At 48.1% G+C, this 18,047-nt stretch overlaps 1 protein-coding gene across 1 annotated transcript; it reads left to right on the top strand.

Annotated features, from left to right (window-relative positions):
* The first annotated feature begins 3,237 nt into the window (after positions 1-3,237).
* Positions 3,238-17,721, top strand: LOC144935750 (growth/differentiation factor 6-A-like). Its single transcript, XM_078862494.1, has 2 exons — positions 3,238-4,218; positions 15,159-17,721. The coding sequence occupies exons 1-2, from the start codon at positions 3,777-3,779 to the stop codon at positions 16,289-16,291; spliced, it is 1,575 nt and encodes a 524-aa protein (XP_078718620.1). The 5' UTR covers positions 3,238-3,776; the 3' UTR covers positions 16,292-17,721.
* Positions 17,722-18,047: the final 326 nt, after the last annotated feature.

Genomic DNA, 18,047 nt, shown 5'->3' with positions numbered 1-18,047 from the left:
TGTGGTGAAAATTGGTGAAGCGTGGTGAAAATTGGTGAAGTGTGGTGAAATTTTCTGAAGTGTGGTGAAAATTGGTGAAGTGTGGTGAAAATTGGTGAAGTGCGGTGAAAATTGGTGAAGTGTGGTGAAAATTGGTGAAGTGTGGTGAAAATTGGTGAAGCGTGGTGAAAATTGTTGAAGTGTGGTGAAAATTGGTGAAGTGCGGTGAAAATTGGTGAAGTGTGGTGAAAATTGGTGAAGTGTGGTGAAAATTGGTGAAGCGTGGTGAAAATTGTTGAAGTGTGGTGAAAATTGCAATGATCCACTGCTGGGTGAAGACGATCAGCGTGGGGCGATGACCGCGACGATTTGTTTGACCATACTTCACCACGCTGTACCACACTGGTCAATGCGGATTTGTGAAATAGTGGAGGGAGGTGGGAGGGGTCTGCTCCCATGCAAGACTGCATCAGATATCGCTTGCCACCCATGTTAAACCGTGGCCGGGAATTGAACTCAGGTCACCACCGAGTACATCGTGTATGTTGTTCAATTGCATACACATACAGTAACTTCTAAATCTGCATTCGCGGCTTTATACATCCATCCAGAAAGGTTGCTCGAGTTCCTATACCGCTGCATATATATACTATACTAAAACGAACGTGGTAATTAGCTCTGTCCTTCGGCTGATTAAGGTGCGAAATAAGTTCAACATACACACATTCGTAGGTGATAAGGCTACGCTTTTGGAGGCAGACGCGTGCCTCCGTGCAGAATATAATAACCCAGGAACTTTGATCTGGAAACACGATTGCCTTCCAACTTCTCGGGGCTTGTAATTGCATGTTCCTTATTAATCCAGTAGATGTCAGCCGTTCACCTATGCTCGTTACAGAAAACGCGAATGATGTGTGGGTGGTGGGTGGGGGGGGAGTTAGAAAAAGGCTGCGTATTATATAACATAAAATCTGTACAATACGGTAGCATTTCTCATGCATTCATGCTGCGGTCAATTTTTTTTTTACTTCTGGTTGACCTCTGGCCAACTCGCACACAACGCTGTGTTTTATATGAAGCGTAACCACCGCCTACCGCATAGCTTCGACGATCGGGTCACCGCCCGCCATGGCTGTAGCCAATTATTTCTTGAATCTATAAATGCGCTAGGTATCCTCTCGTTTTTATGATTGCGTAAAGGAATGCATTGTTCACGCACGTTAATTGATGGTAGGGTCATTAATCACAGGACGTGATTGACGTTTTTTACTTTGCATTCAGCTCGACCCGTTTATGGAGTCGGCGTTTTTCTCCTCGGCCACGCTCGAGTTCGCTTTTCGCTTTCTTGATCGCCATCTCCGTCTTGCAGAAGCGGGGATACATTTTAAACGAACGAGGAACAAAACCCCCCCCCCCCACCATCCGTTCCCTTTTCCTACCAACGTAAATGTCAGCGCTGGTCAAATAAACTATACAACGCGCAAAGAGTTCCTGGCATTTGCTTGTTTTTGTTTGTGTTGGCAGTAGTTTTCGTTAACGGCAGAACACACGAGCTGAGGAATGTACGTGGCCGAGTAATAATCGCGTAAGCGGATGGATTATCAACCGTAAGGAAAGAAACCCGATGATCCGTGATAAAATCCAACCCCCCCCCCAATCGGAAAAATAAAAAAAACAACCTCAGATGAATTCACATCACTGTCAAGTGCCAGTTAAAAGTATAGAGCCTAGTGCGTAAAATAATTGGACCCATTGTCTGTTGCTAACCGTAAAGTGGGCACAACACTGGCACTAATGTCTCTAATGTAATTATATTATCTTCGACACAGCGTTAGCAACCCATTTGGTTGCTGTGTTCACAATTGGCCGTACCATAAACTCAACCACCGCCATCCTCATCATCATGATCGTTATCATCATCATTGTCATCATCATCACCACCACCACCACTGGTTCCACGTCTGCAAAATGAAGACTTCAGGAGGTGGCGGTGGCTTATGTGCTATTGCTCAAGCGAAGCTGCGTGGAGCGTGGTTCTTGGAATCAAATCCCAGGGAATTCCTTGGGCTTCCGAGAGCCTTGGCGCAAGGAAACACGTCATGTTGACGCCCAAGTATTACTTTGAGAAATTAGAACAAGCTTTGCAATAAAGGATCCCGAAGCAGACTCTAAATAGCCTCTTGTTTTGAGCTCGCATTTTCCTATGAGGTCACGATGTTTGCATAAACTGTATAATGTATATAGACCAATTACACCTCCTAGGAAGTAGGAATATTACAATGAGTCAACTGTGTAGGTAACCTTCCTGCAGTAACCTTATACAGGTTTATATATAACTACCCATTCATTCTTTACGTTATCGTGCATAACTGCATCTTTAACCGCATTCATACCACTTAACATTTACATAACGTAGCCGAGATGAGGCTAACTAGAGACATGTTAGACTCTTTGTCCTAACGGAGTGGTAATCATCAATCATTTAATTGAACGTCCTATGGATATCACCATAATCCCACTCGTGTATTTCCTGTCGATGTCTTACAATGTTCGATGGTTGCAAAATTTCGTCGTTTGTATAAGCCCATCACCTTGCCATTGCTGTAATATCTGTCCATACGTCTACTGTACATCCCACCCCCCCCCCTTGTCTTTCATAAAGCTTGGAAGTTATTCCAGTTATAAACATCCTTGCGGGATGTGTATATAGCGTGCAGATAAAGTGCTTCGCGGCTCATCCCATTCATCATCATCATCACAGGAGCGCGAACGACGTTTGATTGTGACAATATCGTGAACAGCCATCAACACATTTCAACTGCAACAAAAAAACCGCATTCGTTATCTGGGCTCATTTGTCGACGCGGGCTTCGTCCCAATTCACGTTGATGACCGTAGGTGGCACGACAAAAGTGTACAACTATTACGTGGGACACTTAAAAAAACACACACACAACACACACGCGCGTACCGCTCTCAAAATTCCCTTGCTTTTTTTTGAGAGAGGGGGGGGGTGCGGCGGTGTTTGTTTCTAATTCCCCGTAAGTCTATTTGTTTTACATTTTTAATCCGCACTCTGAAAATCGGTCGCAAATATCCGTCGCGCGCTGATCCCAGTAGCTATATGGTCCACGCAACAAGCCCATTGCGCGAACAGCGTGCGTTCGGCGGCGGTGACGCAAGCCGTTTTGGTAAAAGACGACGCCTTATATTGCGCTCCGTAGCGGCACATGTAGCAGCAGCGGCAACGCAGGAGAGGAGTTAGTGTTGGGTGCCAGGGGCGTTCGGAGCAGTGTTAGTCACTCCCAACCTGCAGCATTCAAATCCGGAACTTCCCGGCGGCCTCCATCACCACCACCACCACCATCATCATCATCGTCGTCTTTCACTCTCGCTCGCTCTCTCTATATATATCATCGACAGCATTTGTACAGCGGCGTCTCGTAACCGAGAGCTCAGATGCGGATTGCCGTGTCAACTCGATTTGTGGAGAAGCGTGAACGGTGTTCTGTAGTGCTAAATCTACCGCGAGGAAGCGTTCCATAAATCAAAACAAAGGCAGAGGAGGAGGAGGAAGGGGGGGTGGTGGTGGTTTTGATATATGCGAAGTGGTAGTCCATTGCGCATGGACGAGCATTTCACTAATTATAGCTCTACCTGGCCGCGTGAAACTCAAACCCCCGACCAATCTTTCTCGCCGACAGCCGCGGCAAACGCGATCAAACAGCGTCGCTCGAACTCAACGATGCTCTCGGATTCTTGAAGTCTGCGCCGCCGACGGAGTCCGCAGTTTCGTTATGGATGTACTCAAGGCCGCTGCCGTTCTCCTCTGCTACGTCGCCTGCCTCTTGGAGCCGGACCTGGTTCGCGTGGAGGCGGCGGCGCTCAGCTCCCGCCACCGCATGACCTCCTCGCAGGCGAAAGGCGCTGCTGAGTCGGCGTCCAGGTCTGCGCCGGGTGCTCGAAAGGTGTCCGTGGGAACGGCTCATCATCATCACCATCATCATCATCAACACCACCATCACAGCCAGCAGCAGCAGCAGCAACAGCAGCAGCAGCGCGCCGGAGGAACGGCAGGAGCTGGAGCTCATCATGACCACGAGTTCCGCTGGAGTGGTCACAATGTGTCGGTGGTTCCGCACGAATACATGCTGTCCCTGTACAAAACACTGTCGGTCGCCTCCGCAGGCAAGGACATCAGTGCGAACACTATCACCAGCTTCGTCGACAGAGGAGAAGGTTGGTGCTGCTCTGAGTAGTTTTTTTTCTTCTGTCTCTCTCTCTCTCTCTCCACCTTCCACGCTTCTCTCCGGAGAAATATTCATATTGGTGTTTTGAGGTGTTATTGTTATTATATATATATTTAAAAAAATCGGTTTTCATTGGCAATTGTTAGGACTGGCTAAACCAAGGTAAATATTCGCGAACGACTGAAACAAGAAACGCATTATGCGCTCTTAGGGTTGTTATCCGTGGCCCCGGTGAAAGGCCTTATAAGATCCACGCGTGCTATTCAATCACGGCGTGTCATGACGTGCGGCACGGCACGACAATGCCACCCTGGGATCGCTTTATTGCAACCCGGGCTCGTGATATCGCCGCAATGCAACCGAGCGCGCTGCTGTTTGTTTCCTCGAGAAGTTAAGGCGATGAGGGTTCGTCCGTCGTGAACGCTGCTTGCAGAGGGCGATTAGCAGCGTTGTTTACGGAGACGTGCGTGGACATGCACACTCCACTGCTGGATGAGGTCTCCCACACGCCGCGCAGGCAGTGAAGGGTTGTGTTGCCCATACTTCACCATGCTGGCCACACTTCACCACGCTGGTCACACTTCACCACGCTGGTCACACTTCTCCACGCTGGTCACACTTCACCACGCTGGTCACACTTCACCACGCTGGTCACACTTCACCATGCTGGTCACACTTCACCACGCTGGTCATACTTCACCACGCTGGTCACACTTCACCACGCTGGTCACACTTTACCACGCTGGTCACACTTCACCATGCTGGTCATACTTCTCCACGCTTGTCATACTTCACCATGCTGGTCATACTTCACCACGCTGGTCACACTTCACCATGCTGGTCACACTTCACCACGCTGGTCACACTTCACCACGCTGGTCATACTTCACCACGCTGGTCACACTTCACCACGCTGGTCATACTTCACCACGCTGGTCACACTTCACCATGCTGGTCACACTTCACCACGCTGGTCACACTTCACCACGCTGGTCATACTTCACCACGCTGGTCACACTTCACCACGCTGGTCACACTTCACCATTCTGGTCACACTTCACCACGCTGGTCACACTTCACCACGCTGGTCACACTTCACCATGCTGGTCATACTTCACCACGCTGGTCACACTTCACCACGCTGGTCACACTTCACCACGCTGGTCACACTTCACCATGCTGGTCACACTTCACCACGCTGGTCACACTTCACCACGCTGGTCACACTTCACCATGCTGGTCACACTTCACCACGCTGGTCACACTTCACCACGCTGGTCACACTTCACCATGCTGGTCACACTTCACCACGCTGGTCATACTTCACCACGCTGGTCACACTTCACCACGCTGGTCACACTTCACCACGCTGGTCACACTTCACCACGCTGGTCATACTTCACCACGCTGGTCACACTTCACCACGCTGTTCATGCTTCACCACGCTGGTCATACTTCACCACGCTGGTCACACTTCACCACGCTGGTCACACTTCACCACGCTGGTCACACTTCACCATGCTGGTCATACTTCACCACGCTGGTCACACTTCACCACGCTGGTCACACTTCACCACGCTGGTCACACTTCACCATGCTGGTCACACTTCACCACGCTGGTCATACTTCACCACGCTGGTCACACTTCACATACGCTGGTCACACTTCACCACGCTGGTCATACTTCACCACGCTGGTCATACTTCACCACGCTGGTCACACTTCACCACGCTGGTCACACTTCACCACGCTGGTCATACTTCACCACGCTGGTCACACTTCACCACGCTGGTCACACTTCACCACGCTGGTCATACTTCACCACGCTGGTCATACTTCACCACGCTGGTCACACTTCACCACGCTGGTCATACTTCACCACGCTGGTCACACTTCACCACGCTGGTCACACTTCACCATGCTGGTCACACTTCACCACGCTGGTCACACTTCACCACGTTGGTCATACTTCACCACGCTGGTCACACTTCACCATGCTGGTCACACTTCACCACGCTGGTCACACTTCACCACGCTGGTCACACTTCACCACGCTGGTCACACTTCACCACGCTGGTCACACTTCACCACGCTGGTCACACTTCACCACGCTGGTCATACTTCACCACGCTGGTCACACTTCACCACGCTGGTCACACTTCACCACGCTGGTCACACTTTACCACGCTGGTCACACTTCACCACGCTGGTCACACTTCACCACGCTGGTCATACTTCACCACGCTGGTCACACTTCACCACGCTGGTCACACTTCACCACGCTGGCCAGTGCGGCTTGGTGAGTGCGATGCGAGTGATGTTTAAGGCACGATCCTCAACTTTATTCGGGTTTACTTAAAGCCACATGCCATGACATATGCAAGGGATGGGTTATCACGACTAACTGCGATGTAGTGTGAGGTTATATCAATGGTTGGTATTCTTTAACACAAGCAATGTGCTATTTCAATTCTACTTACTGAAATTAGAAACTTTTTATCGATGCATTCCACCTGCGACATTGTAATTGAAATCAATTTATCGCTGCAAAACACAACTTTAAAAGAACAGAAAAAAAAGCTGGTAGCGTACTGCGGGTTGCTTTGAATGCATTTGTTGTATATTATGCTGCGATGAGTTTTGATAAAGGAACTAGGGGGGCGACAGGTGAGTCTGAACGGGAACGTCTGAACGTGTTGGGTGAGGGGGCTGGCTGGCTGGTTCTCACCGCGATAGTGACTTGCAATTGGCGCTGTGAGAGAGAGAGAGAGACACAGACAGAGAGAGACACAGACAGAGAGAGAGAGACACAGACAGAGAGAGACACAGACAGAGAGAGAGACACAGACAGAGAGAGAGAGACACACAGTCTCGTGCACTGAAGCGAGGGGAGAGATGCGGCTGTGAGCGAGAGACCGAGCAACCGGTCGCATTTTATTTTATCTCCGTGGCAGCTCTTGCCCAAATCTGCAGTCGCTCCCCGTTGCCCTCTCCTCTTATCAGCGAGCGCTCTTATCGAATCGCGCATGCCATCGTTAATGCTCCCCGACTTGGCTCCTGAGCAACTTTCGATCGACGGAGGTCTATCCTTGTCGGTATTAAGCTCGGGAGAAAACCAAAAGAATATATGTAGATCCGCCAACGTATTTACGGCGCATTTTTTTTTTATTACGGCTGCGGGATTTAGTCAGTTAGTTACACGAACCTCTCGCGTCTTTCGACTTTTCTCACGTTTGTAAAATTAAGAAAGGAAAAAAACGGTTAACCTCCTCGGCCAATATTTCCCTGGTGCCCCCCCCCCCCCCCACGGTGCATCACCGCAATGTGTTTGCTTTATTGTTCGTATTATTTTTGGGTAACGTTACCGGTTTCATCGACTTGAAATGTTGGTGGTGGGCCCGTGGGTGTTTCACGGCGTCCGTCAATGCCCCGCTGGTGAACCTCGCGACAGAGAAAAAAAATTCCTCGCCGGCAACGCGGGCCTTAGAACCGCGCCTTCTGCCTTTCATTTGACGCTCCACAATCCCTTTGGATGACTCGATCGAATTTAGCGTCGGCAATTCTACCACTCTGCGTTGATTATCGAAGAAAATGTAAACTGCAGGATACTATACTTCGCACCCCACCCACCCCCCGCCGCCCCACACCGACGCGCAGATTGTATAAGAGCGCATTGATTGACTGCCGTGTTTTGCCGCGGGTATATTTTATTTGGCAAAAAACGACTCAAGAGCGTGCGTCAAGGAGTCGGGGCTCCGTCCCTGAGAGGAAGTGGGAGCAGGCTTGCACGCAATCCAAACGTCTCGTTATATAGCGCCCCGTGGTATGCGTGCGTCCTATACGATCGCGGCCAAATTTAGCGGCTCGCTATAAATAACACATCCTACATGAGACTTGAGAAGGAGGGAAAAATAATAGAATTCCCCGGGCAATTGCAAGTCTCCGTACGTTACCATGTTGCAGTGGTTCATTGTCCATTCTGTACCTGCGCAAGCCGAAACGCAACATGTTGACGTGTTAATAGCGTGTGCGTAATTGCGATGCTATTATTCATAATTTGGTATGCGCTGTACCCACAATTTAATCACCGTGAACGCACTCGCATCTTGTTGGATCTTGGGAGCTAAGCGGAGATGGGTCCCTGGCGAGCGCTTGTATGGGTAAACCACCCATACAAGGCTTGCCAGGTGGTATAGGCGCCGGGGCTGGCGATGTGTGGGCAGGAGATGGCAGTGCTGAGTGTTGTTCCCCATTCGTGTGCGTGGTGGGGTTTTCTCCGGGTTCCCGGCCACGCGAAGTCAAACTCCCATCGTTGATGGGCACTCACGGACAAACCCCTCCTTATGTAGAAGGCGCCCTCTCAAAACAGAAGTCTGGGAACCCCGTCGGGTTTCTATGCGTAAAACAATTGGCATCAACTGAGTGATACTCAACAACTTGATGCGCGCATCGCCTTCATGAATGGGAAATTTCAGAAAAGCCACAGCAGTGCGATTGTTGGCATGCGACCCAACCAATGGGCCAAAGATTAGACCCAGAGACACATAGAGACGCACAAAGACTCACAGAGATGCATTGAAGGCAAGCCGCAGTGCAATTGTGGCCATGCACCCCAAACTATGGACGATATAGTGAACCACTGTAGTCTGAAACTCCTGCAACGTATCAGGACGAATAACACACCTACACGAACTCTCTCCTTGAAGCCCTCTGCTGCCTGGCAGACCTCGACATTGGCTTTCAGCTCCCGAACACATCGCTGCACGCCATCACGCTCAAGAATAGGAATCTCCATTAAAGGGCCCCGGGGGGGGCGGGGGGGCATTGGCAGAGGTCGCAAACGGGTTTTGATTCCTTACCCGTACCCGTACCCGGCCGCACCAGGGTCGCAAATGGGTACCCGTACCCGTACCCGGCCGGGTACAGGTACCCGTTCCCTACCCGTACCCTACCCGATATGAGTGACAAACGGTTACTCACCAGTGACTCACGGCCTACCCGTACCCGGCCGCACCAGGGTCGCAAACGGGTACCCGTACCCGGCGTACCCGGCCGGGTACGGGTAGCCGGGTATCGAGTAGGGTACGGGTATCGGGTAGGGTACGGGTATCGGGTACCCGGTTGCGACCTCTGGGCATTGATCATCATCATCATGAGTAAGAAAGCCGTCGTCACCGTAACCGTTTTATATTCTTAGGTTTTTTCGGTAAAGTCACGTAGGTAAAAAATTAAAATTAATAAAAGTAAAATATTTTATTTTACTTTTATTAATTAAAAAAAAACCTAAAAATATGAATCCGTGCAGTCACTAAAGCTTCAAATCTAGAAGTAACCGTTTGAATTTCGCAGTTCACCGCTGAGGACGGCAGGTGGCGCTTTGAGTGGCGTGTGTGCCAATTGTTGCGTTGCGTGGAGGTGGCGATGCTGGCGGTGTGTGCGGGGGACGCGCCGGTCAATGTAAACAGTCAACATTGCCCGCATCGTCTGTGCCGGGCAACAGCAGCAGCAGCAGAAACCACCTCGCCCGTAGCTCTTGCCGCTGTGCACAATGCACGTGTGCTTTATTATTTAACCCCCCCCCTATCTCTCTCCCTGCGCGAATAACAGCAAGCTGTGCGAGAAAACTGTATAGTTTTTCGTGTGAAAAATATAAAACATATACAAATGATGGACGGACTTCTAGAATTCCTTTACGGAAGCGTATTTGATTGAACGCGTGTCGTTCAATGACCGCACGCCCATTGGAAATGGATTGATTGATCGATGGTATTTATTTGCGGGGGGTAGGGAGAAGCCTCGCCAAAAACAATGAACCCGTGTGTAATTACTGGCTCTTGTGCACGTAAATGCTACTCGGAGGAGTGGAGCGATGGTGGCTCAGAGGTTGCCGTAGTGCGCTGCGAACTCTAAGAACCTGAGTTCGACTCACGGCCACGGCTTGCGTGAGTTTGGCGACCGGTCAAAGCTCCCCCCCTTTCCCCCATACATACCTCCATCACCCCACCGCCCCCGTCCATTAGCTACCACGCTCTGATCAGCGTGAAGTGTGGTCAAACAACCCTGCTAGACCGACGCGGTGTTGGGGATGCCTTCCATTCGGCAACGGGTTGACAAATGATTGCGCACGTACGGGAGCCCATTGAGACCAGACGCCTATATATACATATATTTATGTTTTTGTATCTGCTATCAAGGGAGACATGTGAACACTGTATAAAACAACCCCAGTCTTAATAAAACAAATAAAAAAACGATTAAAGCATCAATAAATAAATAATAATAGTTTGAATGAGAGAAAAAAAATCGCATCTACGAAGCGCGTTGGGGCATTTCAGCGTCTGAAGTTTACGGCAAATAGTCCAGCCACAGGGCGATCCATTTATAAATGCCCCAACTTATTTCAAACCGGCCCCTCGCTCCGTTCGCAGCAGGTGATTGCACGCTGCGAAAATACGATGCCTCCGTGATCTCACGGAGATTGTTACATTATTCATCGATATTCCTATTGAGAATACTGGGAGGCAATTGTTGCTTTCGCTTTTTATTGTAACTATTATTTAAGCAGTGGGATATCTGCGAATGGTTAACCCGCTAATATAGCACATATTTAAGCGGAAATCAGTGATGCGTCTTCAAATAAATAAAACAAATATGATTAGTCCGTCAGCCTATTGACTTCCCAGACCCGCGTTAGCCAGCAGCGTTTGTTTAAGCCAGCGCACTCAACAGTCTGGAATGGTTTCGGTCTACTGAGTCTCATCAGCAAGAGCGAGGCTTCTTTCTACAAATGCTGATGGGTTACCGCCACCACCACCGCCACAATGCGTTAATGGCAAGATCACCCCTTCCGTACGTCCGATGTGGGAACTTGTCACAACCGCTGGTCCATAAAGTTCGTTCATAGAGAGCGGGAGAGCAATTGAAGATACATTCAATCTTGATTTGAAGCTTTCGTGACTGCAGGAATCCATACTCTAGACACATTCACTGACACATTGCGTCCGTGCTTAGCACTAAATTAAACACTGTCCAATTCTGTTCACATGCGGATGATTCCAGCGATGACATATAGCATCGTTGCAGCTGAAATATGTGTGGGTTTTTTTGTTGTTGTTTCAAGAGGTTATTGCTAAATTTCAAGCTAACGCGCGAAAATCTGCGTCTATGTTTATGTTTCATCGTGTGTTGAAATCTACGCTGGCTCTTCGGGCTCAATAGATGCGGCAATTTACTGCGATGTGTGTGCGTTAAACAACTCGTAAACATCTCTCGTAAGGCGCGCAAGCACACCGAGGCAATCCACCTTCGTTCTTTCAGCACGTCAAATACATTTGTTGTGTTTTAGTCCATTGACCTAATTATTGTTATTGGTCTTCTGGAATTATTTCAGCAGCAGCAGCAGCAGCATTTGTATCCGTTTCGTCCAGTGTGCGTGCATGTTGACTTTAAGCACACACGCACACACAAGCAGTATGTACGTCTGCGTTATGAAACATTAACGTATATGGTTCAATTGACATTGCATGTTTAAGACTGAGCGTACATTACGATCGGATGTATCCTTGAAAACGAAACCTAAACGCGAGCGGCGATAAAGCGCTCCGCGCGGGGTGTCAAACATTGCATAGCACCATCAACGAGAATACGTTTGCCCGAGTCACGCTTTTGAACACCGCGAACAAACCTCGAAGCGCGAATTTAGCGTCGGATTTTTGCACTATTCGGTTGTGCGTTTAAAATTGTTATTTCTTAACGTCTCGCGAACGGGTTATTTTGTGCGCGTGCGTGTGTGCGAGAGAGAGCTTACTTACTACGATACAGTATATAAACATACATACATCTGCTCACTCCCAGAACTGCGGAGTTGCAAGAAACTGTTATTTAGACGTCGTTCGTTTAACTAAAAGAGACAACAGCCAACCTTCCACAGAAAAAAAAAGATGTATTCGATCAGGCTGTGCGTGTATCGTACGTAAATGCATCATTTTATGCGCGTAAGTTAGAGTTCACGTCGGTATCGACGACGGTCGTTTGATTTCCTTGGGAGCAGAGGCGCTTATCAGTCGCGAGCTATCTCACACTCATCTTGTGTGGGAAAGGGATGGCGTAAGCAGCATCGCCATCATCATCATCTCTGTCTCGTGTGTGCGTGTGTACTCTTGGGGAGCGGTGGTGTAGCGGTTAGCGCGCTGCGCTACGAACCAGGCGATGCGAGTTAGATTCCCGCTCACGGCCAACACCGGTGACAAATCTCTGAACCGGTCATGGGCCTCCCGAGGTCGACTCAGCCACAACTGAGTACCTGGTGCGGTGTGTCAGCATCGCCCACTGGGGAGACAAAGGCGGTCGGGCGTGGTGCCGTGCCGGCCTTCATAGGTGCTCGCTCAGAGCACTTGCCCCACCAGTATGTCAAGGCTACACGGGGGGGGGACTTTGTCTTTGTCCTACGATTTGCCCGATTCTTTTTTTTTTGTTCCAACGAAATTCCGGCAAATAATTGTTTTGCCGTAATCTTGCAACAAACATCGCATTTCCCTAACACTCTCCCTTTTTGGCGCGCGTCTCTCTCGCTCGCAAGCTAACAACACGCGAATGTCGTGCTAGGTGGGTGTCGAATCATGAACATCATCTGACGAACTACTCCGACGACGTTCGCTTATCAACGGATGCGCTCTAATCTGATGCCATTTATTTTGGAATGCGGAATTATCTGGCGAGGTGAACGCACGCCCGTTAATGAAGAAATACGCAAACAAATAAGTAATAACCGGGACGCGCATTTTTATCTTGTTTATTTGTATTTGTACGTAGACTTAAATTTGCGCGTATGTGCTGTGTATTTAAACAACAACAATAACAACACAAACCGATCGCAAATCAATCCGTTACCGATTTGCCATTGTTTCCTGACGAATGAACGTGACGGTGATTTTATTCGGTGATTCCCACCACACACTCGCAATAGACGCGCGTTAGAGGAGTTCATGAGAATTCTAATATGTATGGATGTTTACTTTAGACTGAACATTTTCAATATACATCGCAGCATTGCCATTATCGCTTTAAACCAAACAAAAAAACCCAGTGTGTCATGTGGACTGTATACAACATTCATGTCGGTTCATACTAAAGTCGCTATTCTTTTGAGCCCGTCATTAATATATGTTGGAGCAAAATGCAAAATAACATTTTCGAATTCGTTTGCACTAAACACCATTGTGGAATCAACACTATTGGTCCGCACGATATATGCCTACACAATATACTCGGTAGATGTATACTGTTGTCAAGCAACGCGTTCTGTAGTTCCCACGTTACGACTCCGTATTGCAAGTGTCCGATTTTTTTAAAATAGCCCCCCCGTAATAATTTTTGTAAATGATTCATTTCGGTAAATATGCCCTTAACATGCGACTACGTGTAGTACGTTGAAAACAATGATGTGTGAGTAATGATATGTCTTATACACGAGCAATCGATAAGACATAATCAGGGCATGAGCAGGGCATGCGAACAATTCATACCTGATTTCCGCTTACGCTAAAATCCAGTATTTATTATTTATTTCCAAGAGACTTTCCCTTAATTCACCTTATATATAAAAATAAACTATTGACACGTGTTCCGCCTCTCAGTCTTGCATATTATCGGCCAGTTGCTCTCACATTTAACCCACTGCGAAGCTTCTTGTGACGTATAAGCGAGCGGTGGTGCAGTGGTTAGCCCCACCGTGCTCACGAACCCGTCCTAACTGAGTTCGATTCCCAAATACGTACGGCTAATAGCGGCGGCCGAGTGATAGCTAAACCGGTCCATTTAATCCACGCACATTGACTCGCGTGATGAAGTATGGTCAAACGAGACTCTTCACCAATACATGGGGACGAGGCTTTCTTTCAGCAGAGGATTAACAAACGGCGAAAAGTCACTCGTGTTTAACAAATCACTAGATTATATGAGCGGGGCAAAGAGCATATTATATTTCGTACGTGCAGTTTTTTGACGGCTCGAGTTTTCGTTTAAGCAAACGGAATACATATGCCACGTGCCATTTCATACGTAATCTCTCCACGGGTCTGTATTTATATGGCCTCACATAGTATACACTATAACCACTTGCATGTTTTATACTGTAATGGTTAAGTTGGATTTATTATTTACATTATCGTGATCACGTCCAACAATTGCCTTGAGCATCAAAGTGCAGGATATAATCATTGCCTCGCAGCGCTTGCATTCGATGAATACGCTACTGTGGATTCATGAGTTTATTTCAAATAGCCATTTCTATAATGCACCATTTGGCATGATGTTTTCATTGAAATGCATTAAAACGTACAACGCATTTACGATATTTTTGATGTATTGCATGTGGAATTTTAATAACCCCCTTTAAGTAAATATAGGCATGGAACAACCCACAGGCCTATTATAATTGCCCAGCTAAAATAATGCATTAAAGAGAAAGCAGGGCATTTTAAAAAGAGACCGCATACACATATATGTTGCACAGCGAGGTATGTAGCTCCATATAATTCATTGCATATGCAATGTTCATTTCATAAAACGCATGAACATTAACCGTAGAGAAACTTGTCCTCAACGGTAAAAACTAGATAACACATTTGCTGTATCTGCATCTCCATTGCTTGCCATGTTACTCGAGTTCGCTGATATGCACACAGGACAAATCTGATAAAGCAGAACTCGTACTCGATCGAAGCACAGGCCTAATTGCATCTGCAAAGCACGAACAAAGCAACGAATCCACAAAACATGCACCAAACCATGCACCGAACACACACACACACAACCCACGGATGACACGCACGCACATCGAGCAAAACCAATGCGTTCGGATTAGCGCTACCAATTAGACATTTCTCGCTATCGTTAAGTAACGCCTTGTTGTTTCGAATGTCTTTTCAGATGGGAGCTCGGTACGTAGACAGAGGTATTCCTTTGATCTTACAACGCTGTCCCGACAGGACGACCTGATTAGCTCTGAGTTCCGAGTCCTTCGGAGATCGCCCGAGGAGCCCCAGAGAACCTCCCGCATGGGAAACCTCGTGTCCCTCAAGCTCTTCCTGTGCCCGACCACCTCCCGTGCCCGCGAGCTGCTGCTCGACTCGCGCGCCGTCGACCTCCTCGACAAGAAGCTGCCCAGCTGGGAGGTGTTCGACGTGAAGGCCGCCGTGGAGAGAGTGTACAACGACACGTCCGTCACGTCGCTCTGCCTCGACCTGGAGGTGTCTTCGGAGAGCTCGCGGATCGTCACGGAGGGGCGCTACGTCGGCTTTTCCCGGAAGGGGCGCCGGCCTCAGGAGAAGGCGCTCATGGTCATCTCCAGCCGGGCGCACAAGCGGGGCAACCTCTTCAACGAGATCATCGACAAAGGGAAGGCGTCGCACGGCGGAGGGGACGGCGATTCGCACGAGAAAATCAGAGGAGCTGTGGACGTCGTGGGCAGAACTCGAAAGAAAGATGAAAGCGAAGAAGTGTCCCTAAAATCTGGACATCGTCATCAGTTAAATAAGAAGATTGGCGGCAGAGCGGACAGTGATCAAGCTAAAGGCCGGGCGCCAAAGCAAAGCGGGGGCAAGACTGGGTCACTGCCCCGCGGCAAAGCTTCCCAGAAATTACGTAAAGGGGAAATTGATCCAGCTGACTCTGATCCACAGTACCGCAGAAAAAGGACACCCCTGGCCAATCGTCCTGGCGGCAAAGGACATAACAAGAAATCTAAGTCTCGGTGCAGTAAGAAGCCGCTGCACGTTAACTTCAAGGAGCTGGGCTGGGACGATTGGATCATCGCTCCGCTAGATTACGAAGCGTACCACTGCGAGGGCGTTTGCGATTTCCCCCTGCGTTCGCACCTCGAGCCCACAAACCACGCGATCATCCAAACGCTGATGAACTCCATGAATCCCGACTCGACACCGCCAAGCTGTTGCGTGCCGACCAAGCTGAGCCCCATTAGCATACTCTACATTGACTCGGGCAACAATGTTGTCTACAAGCAGTACGAGGACATGGTTGTGGAGTCTTGCGGTTGCAGGTAGCCCGAAAGAAACTATTGAAAGAGCCAGAAGACTCCAGTGACGGACAGTGACTTGACGTCACACGTTAGCGCGTAATCTGTTTTGTGGAAGGAAAGGCAGCTTCTGTTATGGTTCACCACACGCCAGCTCCAGTCATGTCATCGAACGACTGAAATTTAAAAGGATAAGACATTCTTGAAGTGCGGTGGTATCCTACAGCAAGTATGTTGGGTTCATTTGCTGTGGATACTGTAGCACTAAGGGTAGCTACTGACAGACATTGATGTATATTTGATAAACGGAGCTCACTTAAAAGTATGTGCGTAGGCAAACTTTTGTTTTTTTGTTTAAACTATTGACAAAAACGCAACTCGACGGAACCCATTGCAAGGAAAACCCACCCGCTTGGAAGGAAAGTGACAAACGACCGACGAAAAAAACGTAAGGCATCGCGCTTCCACGCGCGCGCTGCTTGCACAGATGATTTTCCAATTGTGGAAATATTTTATGGAAAGAAAAAGGACCGTCCGTCCGTCCCCCCCCCCCCCCCGAAATTCGCGGAAGAAGTTAAACGTCGTGCGCGCGGTTCTTTCTTACAGCCACCTGTTTAAACAGTGGACCGACTTTACTGAGACGGGACCATCGGCAAAGAGCAAATGCTGCGGAGATAAGGCTGGCATTGCCTATGCGAAGTCCTTTGGACAGCAGCTGCTGAGGACAAGGGGGGGTGGGTGGGGAAGTTGGGCTGGCTGGCACGCCATGCCTTACGAGCAAGCCTAAATACTGTTTAACTTTGTTTATAGCCTGGAGCCATGCCATGTAATTATCTGTCTGTAAAGAGAGCAAAAGGAGGGGAGGGAGGGAGCCTTGCGTGCATCTCCGCGCAAGTTGGCAGAGGGAGAGAAAAAAAATTGTGGGTAATTTTATTATTTTGTTTCTGGTGGGTTGGTGATTGTGCACACTGGGAAGACTGGACAATGAGCTCAGTGAATGGACCCTCAACATTTGCCAAGGAATCAATGTTTGATTGCTAGTGGCAATTGCCACAACGTCGCCTGTGTTTTACGAAGAAAAATCTTGTTTTGAAAGAAAAAAAAAACCCTGCGTTATGTTTTTTTTGCAGGCTGCAACACAGCACATGGCCCAGCAGTGTCATAACTGCGGTTATTTTTATGTTTTTAACATTAAACTACACTGAAAAAAAACCAATGGATCTGGTTGAAAATAAATCGTACCTTGCTTTAACAAAAAAAATATCACACAGAACGCAAATTTAAAAGTTGACTTCCAGTTTTCCAGTACATTAGCAATAATAAGTGTCTGTAGATTATTATTTTGACAAACATTACAGAGACTGTATAAAACACAGCATAAAGAAAAATACTGCTGGTACACTTAAAACTAGATGGAAGGCCCTCTCTTTTAAACACTTTACAACACCACCGTACAATAGCGAAACTCATCAGCAAAGTGCAGATATTCTTAAGTTTTTTCGGTAAAGTCACGTAGGTAAAACATTAAAATTAATGAAAGTAAAATAAAACAAAACAAAAAAATAAAATTCACGACGTTTCGGAGGCAACACAAGTCTCCGTCATCAGGTGGGACCGTCACCGCCGAATTAGCTGCATCAAGTGAGGCTATGATTCAAGAATGCAGCTAATTCGGCTGTGACGGTCCCACCTGATGACGGAGACTTGTGTTGCCTCCGAAACGTCGTGAATTTTATTTTTTTGTTTTGTTTTATTTTACTTTCATTAATTTTAATGTTTTACCT

The sequence above is a fragment of the Lampetra fluviatilis genome, chromosome 14 (genome assembly GCF_964198595.1).
Source record: "Lampetra fluviatilis chromosome 14, kcLamFluv1.1, whole genome shotgun sequence".
Taxonomy (NCBI): domain Eukaryota; kingdom Metazoa; phylum Chordata; class Hyperoartia; order Petromyzontiformes; family Petromyzontidae; genus Lampetra; species Lampetra fluviatilis.
The sequence above is the reverse complement of the archived record's forward strand: the minus strand, read 5'-3'. Positions and strand labels throughout refer to the sequence as shown.

Coding starts and splice junctions, on each gene's coding strand:
- LOC144935750 (XM_078862494.1), top strand. CDS start 3,777: ATGGATGTACTCAAGGCCGCTGCCGTTCTCCTCTGCTACGTCGCCTGC. Junction 4,219..15,158: donor CTTCGTCGACAGAGGAGAAG/GTTGGTGCTGCT, acceptor ATGTCTTTTCAG/ATGGGAGCTCGGTACGTAGA.